The following is a 21749-nucleotide window of genomic DNA, read 5'->3' on the forward strand; positions in this document are numbered from 1 at the left end:
AACAATTAGCATGGATGATTTGTGACAACTATGTGGGAAATTCAAATTAATTTTGGTGCAAACAGAGATGGATAATGTCTGTTTGGATGAATAACACATGTTAGTTGGTATTGCCCTCACTTGGGCAACTCATTGCCTCGAAGTAAAAATAAAACTGGGATACAGAACTGTGATGTTGAGGAAATCTGACATTTTCACCTCCAGTCTGATGCCCCTGAGCAGCCAGTGTGCATGTGGAGTACAGAAATGTTAGTCAGAGAGAGGGAGATGAGAAGACAGAAGCTTTCCCTGGTGAGCATTTACCATCAGCATTACCCGGCAGGCTTATCACATCGCTCTGATAGAAGCAACTGCAGTCCGTTTGACCCCAACTCAGGAAGATACTGAGACAGAGGCCACATGTGAGCAATTAAATAAACGTTTAGAAAAAAGTGTGATTTCTTTAAAGCCAAGGAAATCAGAGGAAGCTGCTGAAAATGTTAAGGTCTGACACTGAATGTGAATGTTTTTAATTTTCCTACTTTACTGTAATACAATAAAACATAACAAATAGCACTTTACTGTCACATTATCACAGTTACGTATGTGATGTAGTTTTTGTACGAAAAAACTGTCTAGCTGCTTCCATAAGATATGTTTTGATATTAAGAGACATTTGTCATGGTCTGTCTGTTTACACTGCAGTCCAGTTTGTACCTAACACTTTGCCTTTTTAGTGCCTTCACTGGCATCTAACATTTATCTGAAATGTGAGAACCTCAGATTTCCAAACTGTCAGGGAGTTAAAAGGTTTGCATCGTGCATTTTAACCACTCAGTGCTGCATATTTAGTAATAGTAGTGTCAGAGTGCTGATAACTGATGAGATATTGTTGCATTTCTAATATTTTGTAAAAACATACTTATAAAAAACAAATATACCTGCTCAAAAAAATGAAGGGAACACTTAAATCACACATCGACTCCTGATGAGTTATTCAAGTTGAAAATTTGTACTAATGTAGATTCAGTCACTTGTGCTTCCTAAATGAACAGACTGCTATAACTTGTTGTTATACTGAAATGATTAGGGTTTTTTTTTTTTTTCAGCAGTTTATATACACCAATTTCCAAAATAACAAACAAATAGGAAGAGTGTGTAATACTTACAACCATACCGTTTAGTGACACCCAACAGTCAGGGGGGAAGTCTTGGAGAAGAGGCACCAGATACTGGAGACAACCATCCCAGTGACACAGAAGCAGCATCATTCCTATCAAATTAAATATTCTTACCACTGCACTAGCCAGGTCATAGGTCATATGGAAAATCTGCCAATGAGAAAGGTAGAAGGAGACAGAAAGAGAAAGAGACATCAATTAGATCCCATCAGTCTCATGTTGTTGTAAGATGTAAGTTAAAATTTGGATTCATGCACAGTTATAAAATAATACAAACTCCAATAGGAAACACAGACATACAGAGGTTCAGTGTTTTATATCTGGTACTGTCTCTGACACATCACATGCACTGGTATCTCACAAAAAAGGTAAAAAAAAAAAAAGTTTAAAAGACATTCACAAAAGTACAAAGTGATCTTTGAAGTGGAAGGCATGGTGTGCCTCTTTGGCCACCATTAGGTTTGGTTGCTGCCAGTGTGTGTGTGCACGTGCGTTTGTTCTATGAGCGAGCGTCTTTGTGCTCACAGATGCTGAGGTGCTGATAATTCAACATGGCTGCTGTCCAAAACAAACTGGCCACTGGAGGAAATACACATACAGCACAGAGTAGTTAATGCCGAGTGAAAGAAGTGGCTGAAATACTGACGGATGAAGAGAATAATCAACATCTGTAGCACATCTGCAGTAAATGTGCTGTAAAAGCCATGAGCTGGGCAATTCTTACTGCTGGTGTGGCTATTTAATCAGAGCAAGAAGTTTCAGAATAGAAAGTCATCAGCGGGGGAGTAAGTGTATCTGCAATGAGAAGCAGTTTCATCTGCACTGGATCTGGGTGAAGAGAATTGACTCTTCACTCTTTATGCACAGTTTGCTGAGACACTAATTCTGAGTTTCTCATTTGCAGAACAAACCCATTACTTGTTTCCTGGTTAGTTCTTCCGTAATCACCCTCACACTGAGAAGTTAAATATGGAAATATGATGGTGGCTGATTGGTTAGTTTTGCATAATAAACCTGCCACATTTGCCAGTTGTCAAATGAAAGGTAAACAGTCTATTTTTAGGTTTAGAGCTGCCCATCTATATTACATAAGTCATTAGACTGGAGGATGCTACACCATCTTAGTGATAAATGAATGAAATGTTGGAAATAAAAATGTTTTTAAAATAAGTTAAAAATTTGTCCTGCTATAAAAATCATACAGTATATTAAATTATGATCTATTAAAATATTAACAGGTCTAAAGCTCTTTTCACTCTATACTGAATGTTTTCCAACAGCAAATATAAGCAAAAAGTTCAAGTCCAGGTCCCATCTTTATTTTGATATCTGCCTTTGTTTTTCTCACCTATTTGGTTTTTGCAGTTTCCTACTTAGCCTCTTTAGACCATGTTCCCCCTCTCATAAAGTCTAATCACTCCAGAAAAGACAGACAGCCTAATGATTATGCCTGTATTCTCTGTTTTGCCATGTGAAGTCTACAGTTAAAGCCTGCCTGAATCCCAGGTGTTTTAAAGCTCTTTGAATCCATCCCACTCCATTGTGACTGTCCTGTAACCTTTCTGCACAAAGGACAGTGTCCACACACAGAACAGAGAAGAGAACAAGAGACTGAGCTGATGCTCAGATCCCTCTACGGTTGAACTATTCCACAGGGAGATTCAATGCACTGCCCTGAAAGGCTAAAATTAGCAATTAGCTTACAGGATGGCTGTCTCAATGTACCCAGTATCTCTTTGACTGCCTACATCTTTATTCTTAATTTAGCCGAACCTTCTCTCCCGCTGTTGTTAGTGGTTTCACATTCATCACAATTTGGTGCCATGATAGAAAGAACAACAGAGAAAGACCTCAAGAGATAAAGGGGGAACTAATAAAGGATTGAAAAACAGAAATACTTTGGTGGCTCTTTGAATTGCAAATCCCACCAGGCAGAAAAGGGTGTGACTGCTTGTCTGTACTTAATGCATAACCAAAAAACAAAACAAAAGAGAAAAATCCTTGCTTTAGAGGAGAGAAAGTGATGAAATGTGTCCCAATGTTGCAGAGAGATTTTACAAAAATTCTCTTTGCTGGGAATCCTCTGCAACCTTTGGGTCACTGAGTCATTGAGGCCAGAGAGGAAAGATGGAGAAACTCAGCAGCGCACTGTGGGATTTGTTTGGGTTTGTATTTCAGGGGCACCAGTTTGAAATGTCTGCTAGTGGCAGCAGGTAGCCATGAGGGTAGTAGTCTATTATTAGAGTTCTTAATAATAGAGGCTCCAGGTGTAGGTCACTGGTCAGGCACAAGGATTATACAGGATAACTTTCATTGTGATGTAAGGATATATGAGGATTATTTTTAACTATTTGAATTATGTGAATTGTTTCAGTTGTCTCCATTGCTAAAATACATTCTCCTTGTAATGTCACTTTTGATTTTTTTAATAATGCAGGGAATATAATGTATTTGTACAGCTGTTCAGCTCCAAAACTGTGTCAGACCAGTCCTGTTTTTATGATAATAGATAAGTTAATCATTAACTAAAGCCTATAAGAAACATGATAATTAGACAAGGGGAGAAGAAGTGATGGTGTTGGAGCTCAGAGAATACACAGAGGTCTGCTGCCTGAATCGCTGACTGAGACAAAGGCTTTTCAGATGGTCCGAGTTCCTGTTGCGGAGAGGCAGCCCTGTGTCATGAGCTTAGGGTCCTTAACAGTTTTGACAGATTCCAAAACTTACTTCCACAACATGCTCAGTCTGACTTTTGTGTTTATGAGATGCACTGAGGCCATAAGGAGAGATGGAGAGAAGCGTATCTGTGCTGCACATAATGTTGATGGAGTATTAAAATATAGGCCTGCCACTGTTTTGCTTAACAAAACAGTGAGAGGACTCAAACCAGATTTAAAAATAAAAGCACCACAACGAGGCACTGAACAGGCAGCTAATGTATAAGGAGCATCAAAACCCTGGCTTTATATATAAATTATGAGGATGTAAGGCTTTGGATCACTGTGTCTCAGGGTGAAAGGGTCTGCTCAAGTGGCATATACACAGGGAAATACCATTGTCACTAATGTTAGACACAACAAAGCAGTTGATTTGAATTCTTTTTCAGGATGCTCTCCTTCACTATAAACTGCATGACTACAGGAAGAAGGTGGCACTGACAGAGAGCCAAAAGCAGCACCAATACTCTCGGCTGGCATTGGCAAAATATAGGCTTAGAATTAAGTGCATCAAGCTCAAATTTGACTGGGGACAGGGGCATAGGTCAGCATAATCCTCTAATACATTGGAGAGAAACAGCCAAGATGTGATGTGATAGCAACACAAGGTCACATGCTGGTTGTGACCAGCCAGCACAGCACTCATTCACATTTGGCCCTTCCCATCCATTCAACAGTATATGATGGTAGAATAAAATAGATGAGGACATGTAGGTAAACCTGGGTACATACGAAGGCAAATCGGTGTACCATTGGTGTGTGTATTTTGTGTGTGTGGATAGTTTGTAGTTATTGTGTGCAGTTTTGTCAGTTTAGTCTCTTACAGGTTATCTTGATTGTTGTGCTATGCTATTATGCTACAGTATAGTGTTGATTTTTACCTTTATTTTATTGATTTTATCTTGATGAGTCATTGTTATATTTTATTATGTACCCAACATGTGTTTAATGGCTTACAAAACTTCCCTAAGGTTCATATATGTAATGTAGGCCAAGTTTTGAGCACGAACAGACCATGAAGGAGAATGGCTTATCAAGCTGTGGACCCTGAACACACAATTACAAAGTGTTCTTTATGCATCTTCAAATTGGACATGAGTGACCTCTGTTTGAGGTTAGTGTGGATTAGCGAGGGACTAATTTGAGGGGATTAAATCCACCACTGGCTATTACATTGAAGGATGACAAAACTGCTTCCAGGAAAATCTGGAATTCTCCTGCTTAACATCGTCGTGTAAATCGCCTTTTGGACCTCTCTTACTTTTGCTTAATCACAAAATTACAGTTGAACTTGGATTTGAAAAATCATATTATCATGTAATAGGAATTCACTGGGATTTAGCAAGTCTTGTGTTTTCTTCTTCTATATAAAAAAAAAATGTTAGCAACGCCATATCTTCACAGAAAAAGCTGAATATGGAGTATTATATATACATTTGGATATACCGTACATACTCTTCCCCCTAAAAAAAAAAAATACAAAAAAAAATAATAATCATTCATGATTCTGTGTTTAAACAGGCTGACATATACAGTGTATGCACAGTCATGCAATGAATAAATAGAGTTGGCATTATTTCAGAACTTCAGGCTTCTCACTATCTGTCCTGCCAATTCATGTTGAAGCTGTGCAAAAAAGGCAGAACAATTGTTTCTATGCATAAATAGCTCTGTTTCTTTGGCACACAGGCAGTACATTTAGGTAATGAGGCCCAACAGTAATTTGTAGCCAGAGACTTCATTAACAGGCAGGTGGTGATCGATTGGATCTTTACACAGGCAGAAAACAAGCACTGATCTATTAATGTAACAGCGAATGCTTTAAAGAGGAGGTCATTATTTCTTCTCTGCATGCACTTCTGTGTTACATACTCAGCAGAGCATGAGATCCATCTGAATTACCCAGATCCTTAGAGGAAAAACAGCAGTACGACAATTCAAAAATATGCTGTTGCCTAGATATAAGAGATGTTTTACCAGTAAGCCACAGTTAAAGCATAAAATGTAAAAAGATTTTAGAGTGCACAATTTAGAGTGAATAATCTTTGTGTATGTAAATGGATTATACTTATTGATGAATTGATGTGCAGTCATCATTTCAGTGGAGTAGCAACAGGAGTCGAGCTGAGGCTAAGAGTAAATAGATACTTCATATTTTATTAGACAGTTAATCCAATATGAAAAATATTAATCTGCATAGTAAAAGTCGACTTGTGCTTCTGCATCAAATCTTTGCCATAGATGTGGCATAGCTGTATATCCAGTGCTGTAATCCAATGCACACCTGCCCAAACATTTAACTAGAAGCCGTGATTGGTCCACTTGACTCAGAAAACACACCTTCCTCCTGCCTTCAGTGGTTGTATATATCATCTCCTCCAGTGTCTTCTCTTCTTTCTGCACTATTCAGCATGTGTTAGCTCCAACTCCTACATGGTCTGTTCAGTTACAGTCGCAACTGTTTAGCTTCCACCAAAAAGCTCAACACAGGTGCAAAGAAACTCAAAACCCCACCGCCAGCTATCATTTTGGTGACATGATTGCTTAGTGACACAGACACACCACCAACAGAAGTATAAATGCTCACAATGCTGTGTAGTCTACAGCCTGTGGTGCACACCGAAGGCATTTGCAGCTATAAAACACATTCAGAATAACACACTGAATTGTAATGGACCAGGAACTTATTGTATTTCTTTTAAATTCAAGTCACTGTTTTTCTGTTGTTTCTAAGTTGCATTACATTTTGTTTTTATCTTTATGTCATCAGTGGATGCATATTTTTGATATCAAATAAAATAAGGGCTGCAAACATCACTAAAAATAGGGAGGTCTGGATGGGAAAGATAAAAATTGATGTATGGTGTAGTTTAATCTTCACTGGAGTTGCTTTTTCTTCTACCTTATCACTAAACATTAACCAGTACATTCATTTAACTGGATGAGTCATTCCTTGCTAATATGTCAGTCATGAGCTAAGTAGTTCAATCCTATAGCAGCACTGTTCTATATCTGCTGTTTTCCATGATTTGTGCATTCGTCAGCAGTACGTTCTTGTTCTTCCACTAAGCACATCACACTATACTGCAAGCCTGACTGCCTTGCCTACTGTCTCACTCGCTCTGTGTCTATTTTGGTCGTGTGAGCACGATAACCTCAACACTTCTGTTCTGCCTTAATCTGTGCTCTACCATTCACAGCGGCATTGGTGGAGGCAGCATTCTCTGGGGCGAAGCCCACACAGCCACAGGGGTCACATTTATGTCGTCTTCTGCATGGACTTCATATGTGGACTGTGGGAAAGATACTGTGCTGGAAATGGATTTATTCCTGAAACTTTAAATGTGATATAGGAATCCTGCATGTCTGCAGACTATTGTTGTGCATTGTGATTCACACAGTGTGCTGAGCCTTCTTTTTGTCCTCATGTGGACATTATTAATTAGGGATTCATGTATGTACTTAATGTATGCACTTCATTTATACACATTCATCTTGAAATTTCTTAAGGCTTCTGAGAAATTTGCTGGATTTGAGGCTTGTTGCATCAGGGGAACAAGTGAACGTACTTGTGGAAGAGGAGGAGGTTGAATGTCCTACTGATGTGTACCAGCTGTAACAAACATCAGCTCAGCTCTATGACAACATGAATACATGGCTAACCTCTGTTTACCAAATGTTAGTAGAATTAGAAGTAGTCAGCTACGCCGACTGCTAGCTCAATGCAATGAGAAAACTGCTGAAAAAAACAAATGAATACAGTATGTGTGGACATATTGTTTAGAAACATGACGGTAGCTTCAAGAATAACTGTTTTCCCTCGTGACCCATTTTCCATCCAATTGTCTAGTTCACCTTCACATCATTATTCCAGTAATTAAATTGTAGTCCTTAGTCTGTGGTGGAGAGCTGATGAAGGAGAGAAGGGTTGAGACAAATAGCTGAGATGATAAGGAAAAAATGGAGAGGTTGAATGATTTCACATATACTGTAGTAAATGTTAGTGACTGTGTTTTACGTGACTTAATATGACCTATTACTTTGATATGCACGTCTGCAGCAGTGCTTAACATTTCTCATATTTGTGTCTTTGTTTCAGCACTGTAGGCAGGGTGGGATTACCCTACCTTAGTGCAGCATAAAGACTGAAACAAACAGGTAGCCTTGCTCTCTGCAAAAGTTCAAAATATCTGTACTAGTACACCAAAGAAACAGTGAGATCACACATACTCTCTATACAAACCTAATTTTATTGGAGTATGTATTCAGCAAGCCAATGAGTAGTTTACATATAAGAAACTAGCAAAATGGATGAGGAAATAGCAAGATATTTTTTTGCAAATGTCATGAAGTAGTGAACGCGGGGAAGAGAGGGTTGTTGTCTGAGTAGTGGTAGTGCTAAGAAGGCAGTCGGGGAGATTAGTGCCCATGTGAGAGCAGGAGGGATTTGACTGGATTGCACTGGGTGACCTGCTGTGCTCATGTAAACATCAGCAAGATGGACCCTTCCTACTGCGTTTTACAGCAAAGACCACACCTTTACTACACCCGCTGCAAATCAACACATTTAATGGCTGTCATCATTTTGCCTGTGTAGCATACATTAGGCCTGCACAGTTAATAGTTTTTCGATCTTAATTCAGACCCATATGTGATCTCATCCCTTTCCTTACTTAGTCGTGTTAACCAATAACAGTAATGTGTTACATCATGTGACCAGCTGTATACAAGAAGACTGCCTCAAAAACAAATACAACGTGTTTGACGTGGTTAGAGGAAAGACTCAGATACTGATAACATGACTCCAGTGAAGGTGGGAAGATGAAAACAAATGTTTCCAACTCTATTATTTAAGGACCTTAGTTAACCTACTAGTTGGCTCAGTAGACTGATCATGTGCTGGACCTTTGCTGTCATGGTTACAGTAATAAACACGGCACATACCAGGTTTAGACACCGGAACTACTTCATTAGATTTAGGCACAAAAACTGCTAGGCTAGGTTTAGGGAAAGATTATGGTTTAGGTTAAAATGATAACATACTAAAATAACAACATTGTCAGAGTCGATAAGCATAGCTGTAGTTATGACATGGAGCACTTCACTAAATCCATCTACTACACTATTAACTCTTGGGAAGTGAAAGGAGAAGAACTCTAAATGCTTCACTAGTTACTAATTAATTAATTTGCACAAGGCATCATTACAGGATGTCTGCCATGAAATAACTCCTGTCTGGTATCATTGTGTGCCTCATGGAGAATAAGTCATAGTCCACAGGGCACACATTAACTTTTTTTTCAGCTAACTACCTGGATTAATACTGCATCTGTTTTCTTTTTTTTTCCTCCCCAAGACACACACATACGGAAACACATCCTGTACTCATGCACAGCAACCACTAGCAACAGCCCCGTGAACAAAAATAACTAAGATTAGCCTAATCTCCACAGTTATCACTTTAGCCCCCTCCCAAGACTATATCTGTCATCTGTCTGCTAACTGTACTGTGCACACCATGCAGAGGGAGATGTGTATTCACAGGGGGATATCCCATGGGAATGGACAGGAGATCAAAGCTGCTTTCACTAACTGTTTTCATATTCAGAACTCTGGAGGGGGGTAAAACAAATTACCCCAGAATATTGCAGCTGAATATCAAAATGTGACATAAGTTTTAAAACAGAATTATGCTCAAAGTAAGCAGCAGATGTTGGAAGAAACAGCAGATGTTGAATTTGTTTGACTGCTTTGGGCCCACTGAAACAGTTACACCCCAGGCTCAATAACAGAAGATGCAAGATTAGAGGGCACTGTTTGTATCACTTACTACTTTAATCCGTTCATTTGTATGGCATAAAATCTTATTTCATTTATCTTTCAAAAATCATATTGAAAGATTGCTGTATTTATCTATTTATTTAAAAAGAAATATTTTATTAGGCATCGTTGTTCCTTGTCTGTTTCTCAGACTCTTGGTGTTACTGCCTTTCTGCCTCACTGTCTTTACTGTGCAGACATGTCTGTTTATATCTTACATCAGCTAAAGGGCTGAACTGAGAGACACACTGACAGTGACAGTAATAGATGAACGGAGTTAATAAATGTAGGCTACTCCCACAGGAGGAGTACATGCATTGTAAATGTAACACATCAGTGTACAGTGAGTGTGATCCAGAGTGACATGTAAACCAGGAGTAGTTTTTGTATAGCAGGTGGTTCAATCTGGCCAACTTCCTTGGCTGATGGAAGAATTAGGTTATAAAAACATAGTTATCCATAGCTACATATTATTGACCAAAATTACCTAAATGTGTATTCATTGTACATGTGTTTCTCTGGACGTAGTGACGATTTGTTTGCCTGACAGTTTTAAGTTACTTCACAGGGTCGCTGATGATCTTGCCCAATATCTTCTCTGTACTTCAATGCTTTCCTTCGCGTTCCCACTTTGTCTGTTTATAAAGGTATATAGAAGACACTTTATCATTTGATTTTACCATATTTGTGGCACATCTAGTGTTTGATATACCAAGAGCCGGCTCACCAGTTTCAGTCCACATTTTCATCAATTTAAGCAGTATGGTTTAATAAATCTGTGGATTGGAGTTGATGTGCAGACTGATATAATTTTAATAACCTTGTATTGATGCTTATTTGTGTGAAGGTGTTCTTTTATTGAGTCTCTGATTCAACAAAACACAGAAATAAAGTGTATGTGGCTCTATGTATATCTATACATCGCTCTTTACTTTAATACCACCAGCCTGACAATAACCTGGTACCCATATGGTCAAGCCATTAACTCTCTCTACTGCATCAGCTGAACAGGACTGACTAGCAACAGAAGGAGTGTCCAAGTGACTTGGCGAGGGAAAATGGCTTAAATCTACAGGGGATGAGGAGAAAAACTCTTTCTTTCAGGCAGTGGTGTATGGGATTTTCTACCCTGTTGGCCAAGAATGAGCTTCCCTCACTGAGCTGAGCAAGAACATGATATAAGGCACATTATGTATCATCAAAGAGCGTGTCAAAAAAGAGAGAGGAGACTGGCTTCATGAGAGGGGAAAAGCATTGTCCTTCAATTTTGCCTGCTTGACATAATTAGACTGGAGGAGTTCATTTGGCTATTGTGTGTGTGACTTCACTAGCTTGTGTGTGTGTGGACAAAGGAAGGCAAAGAGAGACAATTTATGTTGTGGCGAAGATTGCATGGATAGAATGCTATGAACAAAATATAAAAAACAACATATTTACCTTTTATAAATCCTAATCTATTTAATGTAGCTCAAACTAAAGGCCAAATAAGTCAAAATCTGTTAACTTAGATTAAAGCGGCACAAAAGATGAACATGTGCATTTCATAAATTCAATTTTAACACAAATATTGGCGTAAACAAAAAAACGTCAACCAGTTTATTTAACATCTACAATATATATGTGATATAAATGTTATGACACTGTGGGTGCCTATTAGCTAAACAAGGATAGATTTGCCTCCCCATGACATGTCAAATGTGTGACAGGCACAATGTCACACATGAAGACATGTGACAAAGCTCTTTAGCCCCCCACAGGCTGCAACTCCCACACACAGGATAACAGATCGCTTCTCCGACAACAGCCTGCCTGGCTATGCTGTGCAGCACTAGAAACTGGGTGGAGTTCCCAAGTGTGTTTCTTCCAATAACAACCAAAAAGGTACAGTGCTATGTTGGGTCCTCCAGCAGCAAAGCATCCATCCACATAATAGGCAATGCAGAAAACTGATTTTTATATTAAATGAAATCAGTAATAAGCTACACTGTATCGAATCAAAAAGTTAAACATGCAATAAACGATGCAAACATAAAAATACTAATTTATGTGATTTTTCCAGAAGAAAGGGTGTATAGTAGGAGCTGGTGCTTTAAGACTTGCTGAGCCAAATGTAACCAAGGGTACACAAACTGCAGAAGCTTGGAGCTTGAACACTAATGAAAAATGCAAGAGTGAAAAAGAGGAAATACTGAATTCACTGTTCCATAGCCAAGCGCTTAGTAGCAAAGGACAGCAAATTTGCTTCCACACATGCCTTAGTAAAAAATGCAATGTGCTTATCTGACAGTACAGTAGATGTTTGTCTGTAGTCTCCCCACACCACTTACTGATATGAAATCAGGATATCACTTTTGTTTGATTTTTGTAATGCTCAAGGTATTTTATACCTGGACCAATATTCATAGCCAGATTTGCATACTGTACTTTACGCACAGGTCAGATAAACTACATGTATATACTGCACTTCTCATTCAGTTAGCATTTATGTCAGTGTAATTTATCTTAGTCACCATGCAGTGACAGCACATGCTCACATTCTAGTCACACTGTGCTTACAATCTTATATAAAAATAGATATTTATTAATGAAATAATGGCCTTTAAAACAGTCTTCAATTCACTTGAAAAAACTGGTCTACTTAAATGTCCAGGTGTCGTCACCATGATGCATTAGATGTTTCCTACAGGTGCAAGATTTGCACATTTCCTTTAGAAATGGATATTTCCACTTGAACCCACACATCTAGACATCTGGATCTCCATTCAATTTCTAAAGCTCCATTAGCCTGAATTACACCGAGTTGCTGTTTTTTAGGTATACACAGCTAAAATGAAGTCAGTCTAATCCAGCAGTCTTACTATAAGTCTTCCTTCCATGTAGGTGATCACATTTAGTTTAGTTTAGTTTTAGAGATGTGTTGATCAGACTGTATCGTTCTGATAGATATAGAGTAGTTTGTGGTGCTGTGGCACTGTTTCAGTTCTTTAGCCTGAAATAAATGGACAAAATAATAGAAACACTTGTCTACTACAATACACTACCGAACCGACAAACTACAGTTGAATCAACAGCTCCTTAAAATAAAAAAACAAATAAATATTTTTTTTGAGCAGAGATTGAGTATTTGCAGTCAGAACTTTAAAAGCTCTTCTTCAGACTCATTTTTACAGAATGGCTTTCCTGTCATCTTTTTCTAGTGTTATACCCCTTTAGTTTAGGGTTCAGTTTTGTCCAGTGCATTTATATACTGTAGCTATGTTATTTCTGTTATTGGTCATCACTGCACACAGGTTGCACCTCAAAGTACAAACTGCCTCCAGGCTGCTGCCAGTCTTTGATAAGTGACCTGATGTCTCAGGGCACAGAAACTGGTCTCAGTGTCCTCACAATGACTTTAAGTGAAATCAGACCATTGTGTGGTTTGTAAAGCTGTCTTATGTTTTATATTAAATAGAAACAACCAGATATTTTTTCTACTCTTTGCGTAGCAACAATCCTCACAGCCCTGTAGTGTGTTGCAGGGACTGTTAGTGGGCAGAATAGCTGTCTCCCCCCCAAATATACCGTATGTGATTTAGTTTTCAAGCAACTTTATTGTAGCAATCATTGGATTCATTTGTATTTGCCTTCAGACACTTATTCTAGGACATTTTCATTGTCTTCGCTGCAGTGAACGCATCATAGTATTGGCAGATTGGCATTTACAAAATACTGCCCTTTGAATATACAGTATATTTTAGGAATGAAAGAGATTAGTTGTGCTACCAAGCTGCCATATGTCACCTCTAGGCTACAGGATATGAAATATCCACACACACACACACACAAACACAAACATATAGACACAGTCCTGCAACAATCCGCAGCCTCGTCACTTCACATCAAATCACGTCACATAACAGGAAACAGTTGTATACAGTCATCAGCTAAAGGCTTAGCTGCAGTACAGCTCTTTCACATAGGAAAGTCCTGCAGCCAGTCTCATTCCTGCTCATCACTAGTGTATATATGCCCTACAACTAAATGCCATGGAGAACTTGGTAATGAGGCCAGGCTCATTTTAATTGTCCTCCTATAAATGTCGTTTTTTTGTGTGATAAATTATATGCTTTCTTTATAGATTCATCTTCTCTTGTTTAAGGTAGTGTTGTAGGTACTACAGGTAGGGAAGTAGGCTTTATTACAGGTACTTGAAACATCACCAGATCACATTTAAAAAAACCTTTGTCCTTACTTCACTTAGCATCATTTTACAAGCTGTAATTACAGAAGAACTAGGGTTGACTCAATAGAAAATCAATCAGCGAGCATAGTGAGTGTTGATACACACTCAGACAACATGTAGCGCCCACTGCCTTCCTCGCTTAGTTTCTTCTCTCTCTCTCTGTATGTCTGCCTCCTGTTTTCCTGCACTCTTGCTTTCTGCCTCACATGATTCAGCACGTCATGATTCAGCACAACCTATGCGTGTGTGTGTGTGTGTGTGTGTGTGTGTGTGTGTGTGTGTGTGTGTGTGTGTGTGTGTGTGTGTGTGTGTGTGCGCATTTTTCTCCACACTCTAATTTCAGTGTGATTCGATTATTGAGGACATTTTAACCAATTTTTAGAGTTAAGGTTAGAAAAGATTTTAAGTTAGTGTCAGAACACTCATTATACACTCATTATATACACACACATATATATATATATATTTTTTTTTTTTGAGAGTGCTGACTTTAAGGTTTGGAAGAGGATTAGGGTTAGGCATTGGTTATGAATGAGGTAAATGTAAGTCTCCAGGAAATGTATGTAAGTCACTGCAATGTTCTCTGAAGGGATGGAAACATGAGACTGTGTGTGTGTTTGTGTGAGAGTGATTATGCACCTGTGTCCTGTATGAGACTAAGGCGGTGGCCTCAAGGCGCACCCAGTACTTGGCATAGCCTCTTCTGAGACAGGTGAACCGAGTCCACAGCTGACTAATCTCCTTTGGCACCAAACGATCTGTTGCTGAGGTGGCAAATTACAGTACCACTGGCTTCGTCATGATACCTCTTCACCTTACGATACCTGTGCTTCATTAGCTGATAGTGCTGCGACAACTCGGTTATTCAATTATAGCAAACTGACTGTTTCCAGTGTCACCAGTGACGTAGATATTTCCTATGTTCTCGCTCCTTTTTCACTCTTGATCATCTAGTAAACCTTTAAGCTTTTAGTTTTGGACTGTCACCTAGGGCTCTTGTAAATTGTTTTTTTTTTTTTTAACTTCTATTATCTGACATAATGGATCTGAGAAATGATCTACAGATTCATATAAAAAAAATCATTTGAAGCAGCCCTGTCTTCAGCCTTCTGACTTCTGTATATCTTGACTTAAAATTTTTTCTTTTTATATACATTTATTTAATAATTTGATACAGAAACTCCTGTACTTTTAGAAATGACCTACAGCTACAGTAGTTAGACTTTTATAATAGCCTTGTTCTTGTATTAATCGCTGATTACATTCAAAGAGACAAAACGCTGAAAACATATAGACAAACCTTCACCACTCTGTCATCAGTCTGTTGACATTCTGTGTCTAAAGACAGAAGAGTAAAAAAAAGCCTGTTGTTACACAAGTATGGGTTATTTCAGTGGAGACTGGATTTATCCAGCTTAATGTAGTTAAAGTCTCATCTACCGCTTCCACACAGTAAACTAGATACTCCTGTCACTTGGCTCACATTTTCCCCCTTTCAGATCAGTTTACTGGCTGAGCTGTGAATCAGCTGTTCACCTTTGCTTAGGAAAACAGATCCCCACAAACACACTAATTAATCAGATGCGTCATGCTCTGCCATCAAGTCGAGCAGAAACTACATACCGCTGTTAAAAGACAGAGGGCTGAAAAGACAAAAATGCTTCCCATTAGCAGTACCATGGTATTTTAAGTGTATTATTAACAGTACCATGCAGTCATGATTAGTGATGGATGAAATGAACAGTCTGATCATAGGATATGATTCAGTTATAACAGTGATGTTAACAGAAACAGGTTGAACTGTTGCATGACAGCCCAATGATTCTGATGACAAAGTGGAGTTGCAGATAGAGGATGGCACTTCCTACAGGCAGCTGGTTAGTGCCTCTCTCTTTGTCTTTCTCTCTCTCACACACATTTTATTTGCCTCTAAAACTTTCATATGGATCGTTTGACATGCTTTGACCTAATATCATAAAATAAATCCATATCGCTGATTCAGAAAAGACCCAAACACCCCATTATGAATGTACACTGTGCATGGGCAGAGGCCACTGGAAAATGATGCATCAGGGCATTTTTAATGATACAATTTCATCACCAAAAGCATCTCTCCAGAAGCATAAAATATAATTGGCAAAGGGGATGTAAAAAATGAAAAGTGGACCAGTCAGGCAGTCAGTCAGCAGTTCAGTACTTTTGCGTACTAATAAGATTCTACACTAAGGAAATGTGGTAGCTACACTAGCGATGCAAGTGAATGATCGACAGGTGAAACTGGTAACACAACCTGCTGTCCAGCCACTGCACTATGTTTACCCCTATAGTGAATAAAGGGGTAGGAGACGTTGTGCAATGTACCATGTGTTGCCACAGTATCAAAATACAGTAGACGGTGCAATATAACCCAGGACAACATGTACACACAGAAACACATGCTGACAATATACCAGGGTCAAAAGAGAAAGTATGACAGTGCTGGAGATAGTTCATCAATAAAAACGTTTTTGCAGAATATTGACATGTATAAATTATTTAACCCAAGAGACTGGACTAATATTCACTCTCTGTTTACCCAGCTTGCTAATCTTAAACTAATGCCTCCATTACAACAAATCAATATAATATTAGAGTAGTGACTTTTCTTTACAAATAAAACTATAAAGATGTTTCTATTTTTAGCCAAATGAAAATAGCCACTAACACAAATATTATATTTTATAATACATGTTTTTCTATGTCCAGAATATTACTACAAACACAAACACCTAAAGGTGTGATGATGCTCCTCCTTTTACTGTATACAGAATTGGTGATGACTTAATTTTCCCTTATGGTCATATCTTTCAGTACACAGAACTAAATTATATGTATGAAACATAGTTAACTCAGTCCACAAAGAAATACCATAATAATTATGCTTACTGTTTTGTTTCCAAGCAGTTTTAAACCATACTGCAGTAACAGACAACTTCTGCCTAGGGCTTTAGTAAGGGTAGAGCCACCCCTGGGGGCTGGTATGCTGCCACAAGCCCAACCTGAGCCCTTGTGCTTGAGCTGGGATCTGGCAGGAGGCCTGGTGGCTGTGATGAGCCAGATGTGGCACTGGGAGCTGTGGGGATTCTCTACAGCGGTTTTAAAATGTTATCCCCTTAGTCTGTTTTTGCATTTTTTATGAAATACAGCAAACCAAAATCAGCACTGTATGGGGTGGCATCTACACCTCTTCCTGCCAACATAAATTATGAAGAACTTTCCCAAATTAGCACATATGCAAAGGTACGGTAAAAACAAAGTTGTAGAAAAAAGTGTTGTAACTGTAAGGTCATTGGGATAATTAGTGTAGTTTCTGAGAGGGCATGAAATAATAAGCGAATATAAGGGAGTACGAGCTGGAAATGAAAAGGAGCAGGGGCAGAAATGCCCTTGAAAGGTCTAAAAATGCTGTGAAATTAAAGATGAAATGCAAAAAATGCCCCCAATTAATGTTCTTCTTAGTTTTATAGAATTGCACTCAGCCATTAAAAATGATTCTCTGGGGGGGGGGGGGGGTTGTTATAGGTGAGCAGTAGGAACCTATGACTAAGGGATATTTCTTCCTGTTAGATGATAAATATTGAGCCCAAGAAATTTACATCATATACATGAGAATTACTTCATTTTGAAATGATTGTCAAATAAAAACAACAACGTTATAGCTGTAAAATCAAAACTACCACATGAGCTTCAATATGCTCAAATTCTCCACAGACTCTACAGAGTTGGATGAGAATTCTAGCCTATCATAAAATAGATCTTGTGATTAGTATGACAGTTTCTTCTGATAATGACTGCAAAAGACAAAATGAAATGCTCAGCAAAGATCATAACCCTCTTTTTAAATGTTTGACAGTCAAGTGAGGTTCTTAAATAAGATGCATTGTTTCCTTTTGTGGGCCAGAATAGCCATTCAGCTGTTTCCCTTTGACTATACTCAGCAACCACTTCCCAGCAGTACTGTCTGTAACAAGCTCCTGACATGGCACGTTTCTTAAATTGAGACAGACGCTGGAACATACAGAGCAGGAGAATGTTCTGCTCCTGAGAAGTAAAAACTGTTTGTGTGAGAGCTTGTGTGTTTACATTTACCTTCTCTATATTACTTAGCTATTGCACTATAAAGCTCTATAAAAAACATACATTGCTTACTCTAATTAAACATACTGACCAAAAATAAGCTCACTTAGCCTAGTTCTGACTGATCAGTCTGTACTGATGAAATTATACATCTCCGTTCCTCACAGATGGAGGGAAGAGATGCGAGAAAGTGGAGGGGTGGGGCAGGCAACACATGACAGATGAAGGAATGATACACATGCAGGCTGGATGATGACTTATTGTAGAAAGTGACTGCTTGAAAAACCATCAACTTCTGATGTAATTGTTTACTGCTTAAAACGCATTATGATGGCAGGAGACTCCATTACAGCACTAATCCTGCATTCTACACCTAACATGGTACGACAGCTAGGAAATTTTTCCACTGAATGCCTCTTCTTTCCTCTCACGTCTCCTCTGGATGTGCCTGATTTGTGGCTATTTTGTTATCATTCAGATTTTCCGTGTAATGTGGCAACACCATAATAAGTCCATTTACCTTCTACAGTATACAATCTGTGTATTTTTCCAGTACGTATACTGGGATTAGACACACCATCTAAAGAAAGACAGATAGCGTGGAGTGAAAAGCAGGGGGAGATAAAGGCGGAACAGAGGGGAAGAAAGAGCCAGAGTTTGATACGCAGAAAGACAAATGAAGACATAGAGAAATGACTGAGCGTGAGAGACATGAACTGAGACTGCAGGGCTGAAATCTCTGCTGTTGTATCCGTCCCTATATACTGCACTGCCTCCCTGCATGTTCACTGCAGATTTTCATTAACCTTGCGGCACCGTCTATTTGTGTTTCTAACCTGGTCCATTACATCTCCTCTTCCCACTGCATATAGCTCTGCACTCTGTCCAGCAATATAATGTATTGTCTTCTCTGAAATGCATAATCGACTTCCTACATCGTGTGCATGCCAAGATAAAAACACCAAGCAACTGCAATCCATATGGTGCTTTTGTATTTGAATCCTAAATCCAAAACCGTACTTGGAAAAGCTTGAATAATACTTAGCTGAGGCATAAATAATGTTTTTTTAAATGCCAAATTATGTTAGAAGGATACTATAAAACAGTTTCAAATATGTACTGACAGAAACATGTACAGTAAGCTACCATAAACACTGTAAAATGTCTCATTGGTCAAGCTGTTCAGCAGAATTTACTGTTTACATTCTGGCTGGATTCTGTTCATGATTATGGTTGTTAGGGGTTTTATTTATTTTTGCACTTCTATTGTTACTGATATTGCTGAACCACACAGTTTGTGGACTAAAGAATGGGGTTGAGCCCTGACGACAGCAGAATTTGTTTCCACAAGTGTAACTAAGAGCAAGGATAATAGCAGCAATAACCACGAGGGTGGGGGGGGGGGAAGCATTAGGGCAAGGATGTACAGATCGAGGCTAGCTCGTTAAAATGATGGTGTTCTGGTCACTTATTTACATGTTAGCTGCTTTGGCTGCTTTACACATCAAATGTAGCATCAGTGCTTTAGCCATAATTTCTGAAATGAATCCATCTGCTGAATTGGTTCATTTGTGATATTAAGACACACAGTCTTTATATCAGTCAGTGTAATGAAATCATTACCAGGAGGAGGACACTAGAACAGGGAGTGCAATGACCTGACTGAGAGTAATAATATATCACTTTGTTATCTCCAATGGGGTTTAACCTTGTTGTTCACATAAAATCCATTCCATCTGGAACAACACCACCAGCCAAACATTAGGAAAATGGTTCATTTGGCCTCAAATATACAGTACATTACACTCTTAATAATATAGTTAACTACATTATATTATGCCCTGTATCCATATGTACCCCCCTATATTAAAACTACACATTTTTTCTGAAACTCCTGAGGTGATTACTTTTGATTTCACCCATCAGTGAGCTGAAACTCACATTACTGCTTGGTATCCACAGATAAGCCTTCTGACCAGTGGTGATTGACAACACCTATTAGTTTTATATGTGCAAAATTATACTCGTGCATTAACCTTTCAAGGTTGTTTCCATGCTGCTGAGAAAAGCACCCACCAGATAGCATATGCACCACAGTGCTCTGTCAGTCATTGAGTTCCCTGCTTTTATATAATTTTTTCTGTTGCTGATGCATTCATACAAACGTATACACACCTCCTCCCACTGATGTATGTATCTGATGAGTCGGGACAGTCTTAACAGACGGAGGAGACTGAGGATCTTGGTGAAGCGGACGATTCGCAGGGCACGGGCTGTTTTATATACTTCCGAGTCAAAGCCTTTCTCCACTATTAAAAAGATATAATCCACTGGAATGGAGGAGAGAAAGTCCACAACAAACCAGCTCTTCAGGTAATTCATCTTGATGACCTTAGGGTCGAGGATGATCTCAGAGCTCTCCTCGTTGACGATCCCCGTCCTGAAGTTCATGACCAGGTCCACTAGGAAGATGGTGTCCGAGGCCACATTGAAGACCAGCCAGGTGGTGGTAGTCTGCTCTGAGAAGAAGGTTATTCCCACAGGAATGATGATTAGATTCCCCATCATCATGATGAGCATTATCAAGTCCCAGTAGAACCTGTGGAGCAACAAAAGGACATTAGTAATACAAGGAAGAAGATGTGTTGTAGAAAACAATCACTGGCAAAACTGAGTTCAAAAATAATTATCATAAATAACATGTAACCATAGACCTGGACACATTTCAAGGGAATGTGAATACACTTTGGGTTATTTGCCTGAGACTATAAGGCTTTTCAGTTTTTTCATCAAATTCCACCTTTGGATAATCAGAATATTTTTCCAGTACCTATGACATAATCCAGTTGAAATTTTTACCTAATGATGGCACTACCTGAAATGTCAGCGGATCACCCAAGCCAATATATTCCTTTCTCTTACCACACTTCAATAAGCGAGTGAATAATCAAGTACAGTTTACACTAAGCCTGTCTTTAGACACTGAGACATTACAATCCCAACACCCAGCCAGTCTGGTGTCAAAGTTTACTGGGTCCCTTCTGAATAATAAAAAGACATGTACATCTCAGGAAACTATAACACACAGACTCACTTGGTCACCAAACACAAGTACAGCTGAAGCTGACAGGAGTGCCATAAGCTTTGTAGTCTATGTAGTCATAAACCAGATTTTTGGATGAAATAAAATCTTAACCTGACTATGTCTGTAGTTGAAAGGTTGGGGAATAGCCAAACGTAGTACAGTTCATTCTGAGGGGAACGTGAATGTCAGTACCAAATGTCATGGTAATCCATCCCACAGCTGTCAAGATATTTCACTCTGAGCAAAAAATGTTAATATGCAGGAGGAAAAGTCAAGCAATGACTGAAGTCAGTAGGACAGATTGTATTTTCCCAGTCCAGCCAATATTTGCTGTCGAATTTCCGTCTTGAAAGTGGTAGACGACTGACCCATCCTTCCATTCTTAGAGCCTCTCTGCTAACATGGCTAAAAATAACAACAATGATATGAAGATTAATATAGTCGGAGTTATTTCCCTCTCTCAGGCTGCTAAAAGGGTGCAGCTCTGACATGTATGTATTCTTGTGTTGCTACCAAATATCTTCTTATTCAGGGCCTTAATATTTTGGGACATCAAACACTTATGTATGCAGAATCCAGTTAGAAAGAGAACTTCTCACTTCTAGACTGTGTTAATGTCCATGCCC

At 38.8% G+C, this 21749-nt stretch overlaps 1 protein-coding gene across 1 annotated transcript in view; it reads right to left on the bottom strand.

Moving 5' to 3' along the window:
* Positions 1 to 21749, bottom strand: part of hcn1 (hyperpolarization activated cyclic nucleotide-gated potassium channel 1) — a 53894-nt gene that overhangs the window by 26905 nt on the left and 5240 nt on the right. The window contains exons 2-3 of the mRNA XM_026297752.1: positions 20214 to 20637; positions 1149 to 1310 (exon numbers count right to left, since the gene is read on the bottom strand). Of these exons, the coding sequence (XP_026153537.1) occupies positions 1149 to 1310; positions 20214 to 20637 (586 nt within the window). The remainder of the gene's footprint in view (positions 1 to 1148; positions 1311 to 20213; positions 20638 to 21749) is intronic.

This window comes from Mastacembelus armatus, chromosome 12 (assembly GCF_900324485.2).
Source record: "Mastacembelus armatus chromosome 12, fMasArm1.2, whole genome shotgun sequence".
NCBI lineage: Eukaryota > Metazoa > Chordata > Actinopteri > Synbranchiformes > Mastacembelidae > Mastacembelus > Mastacembelus armatus.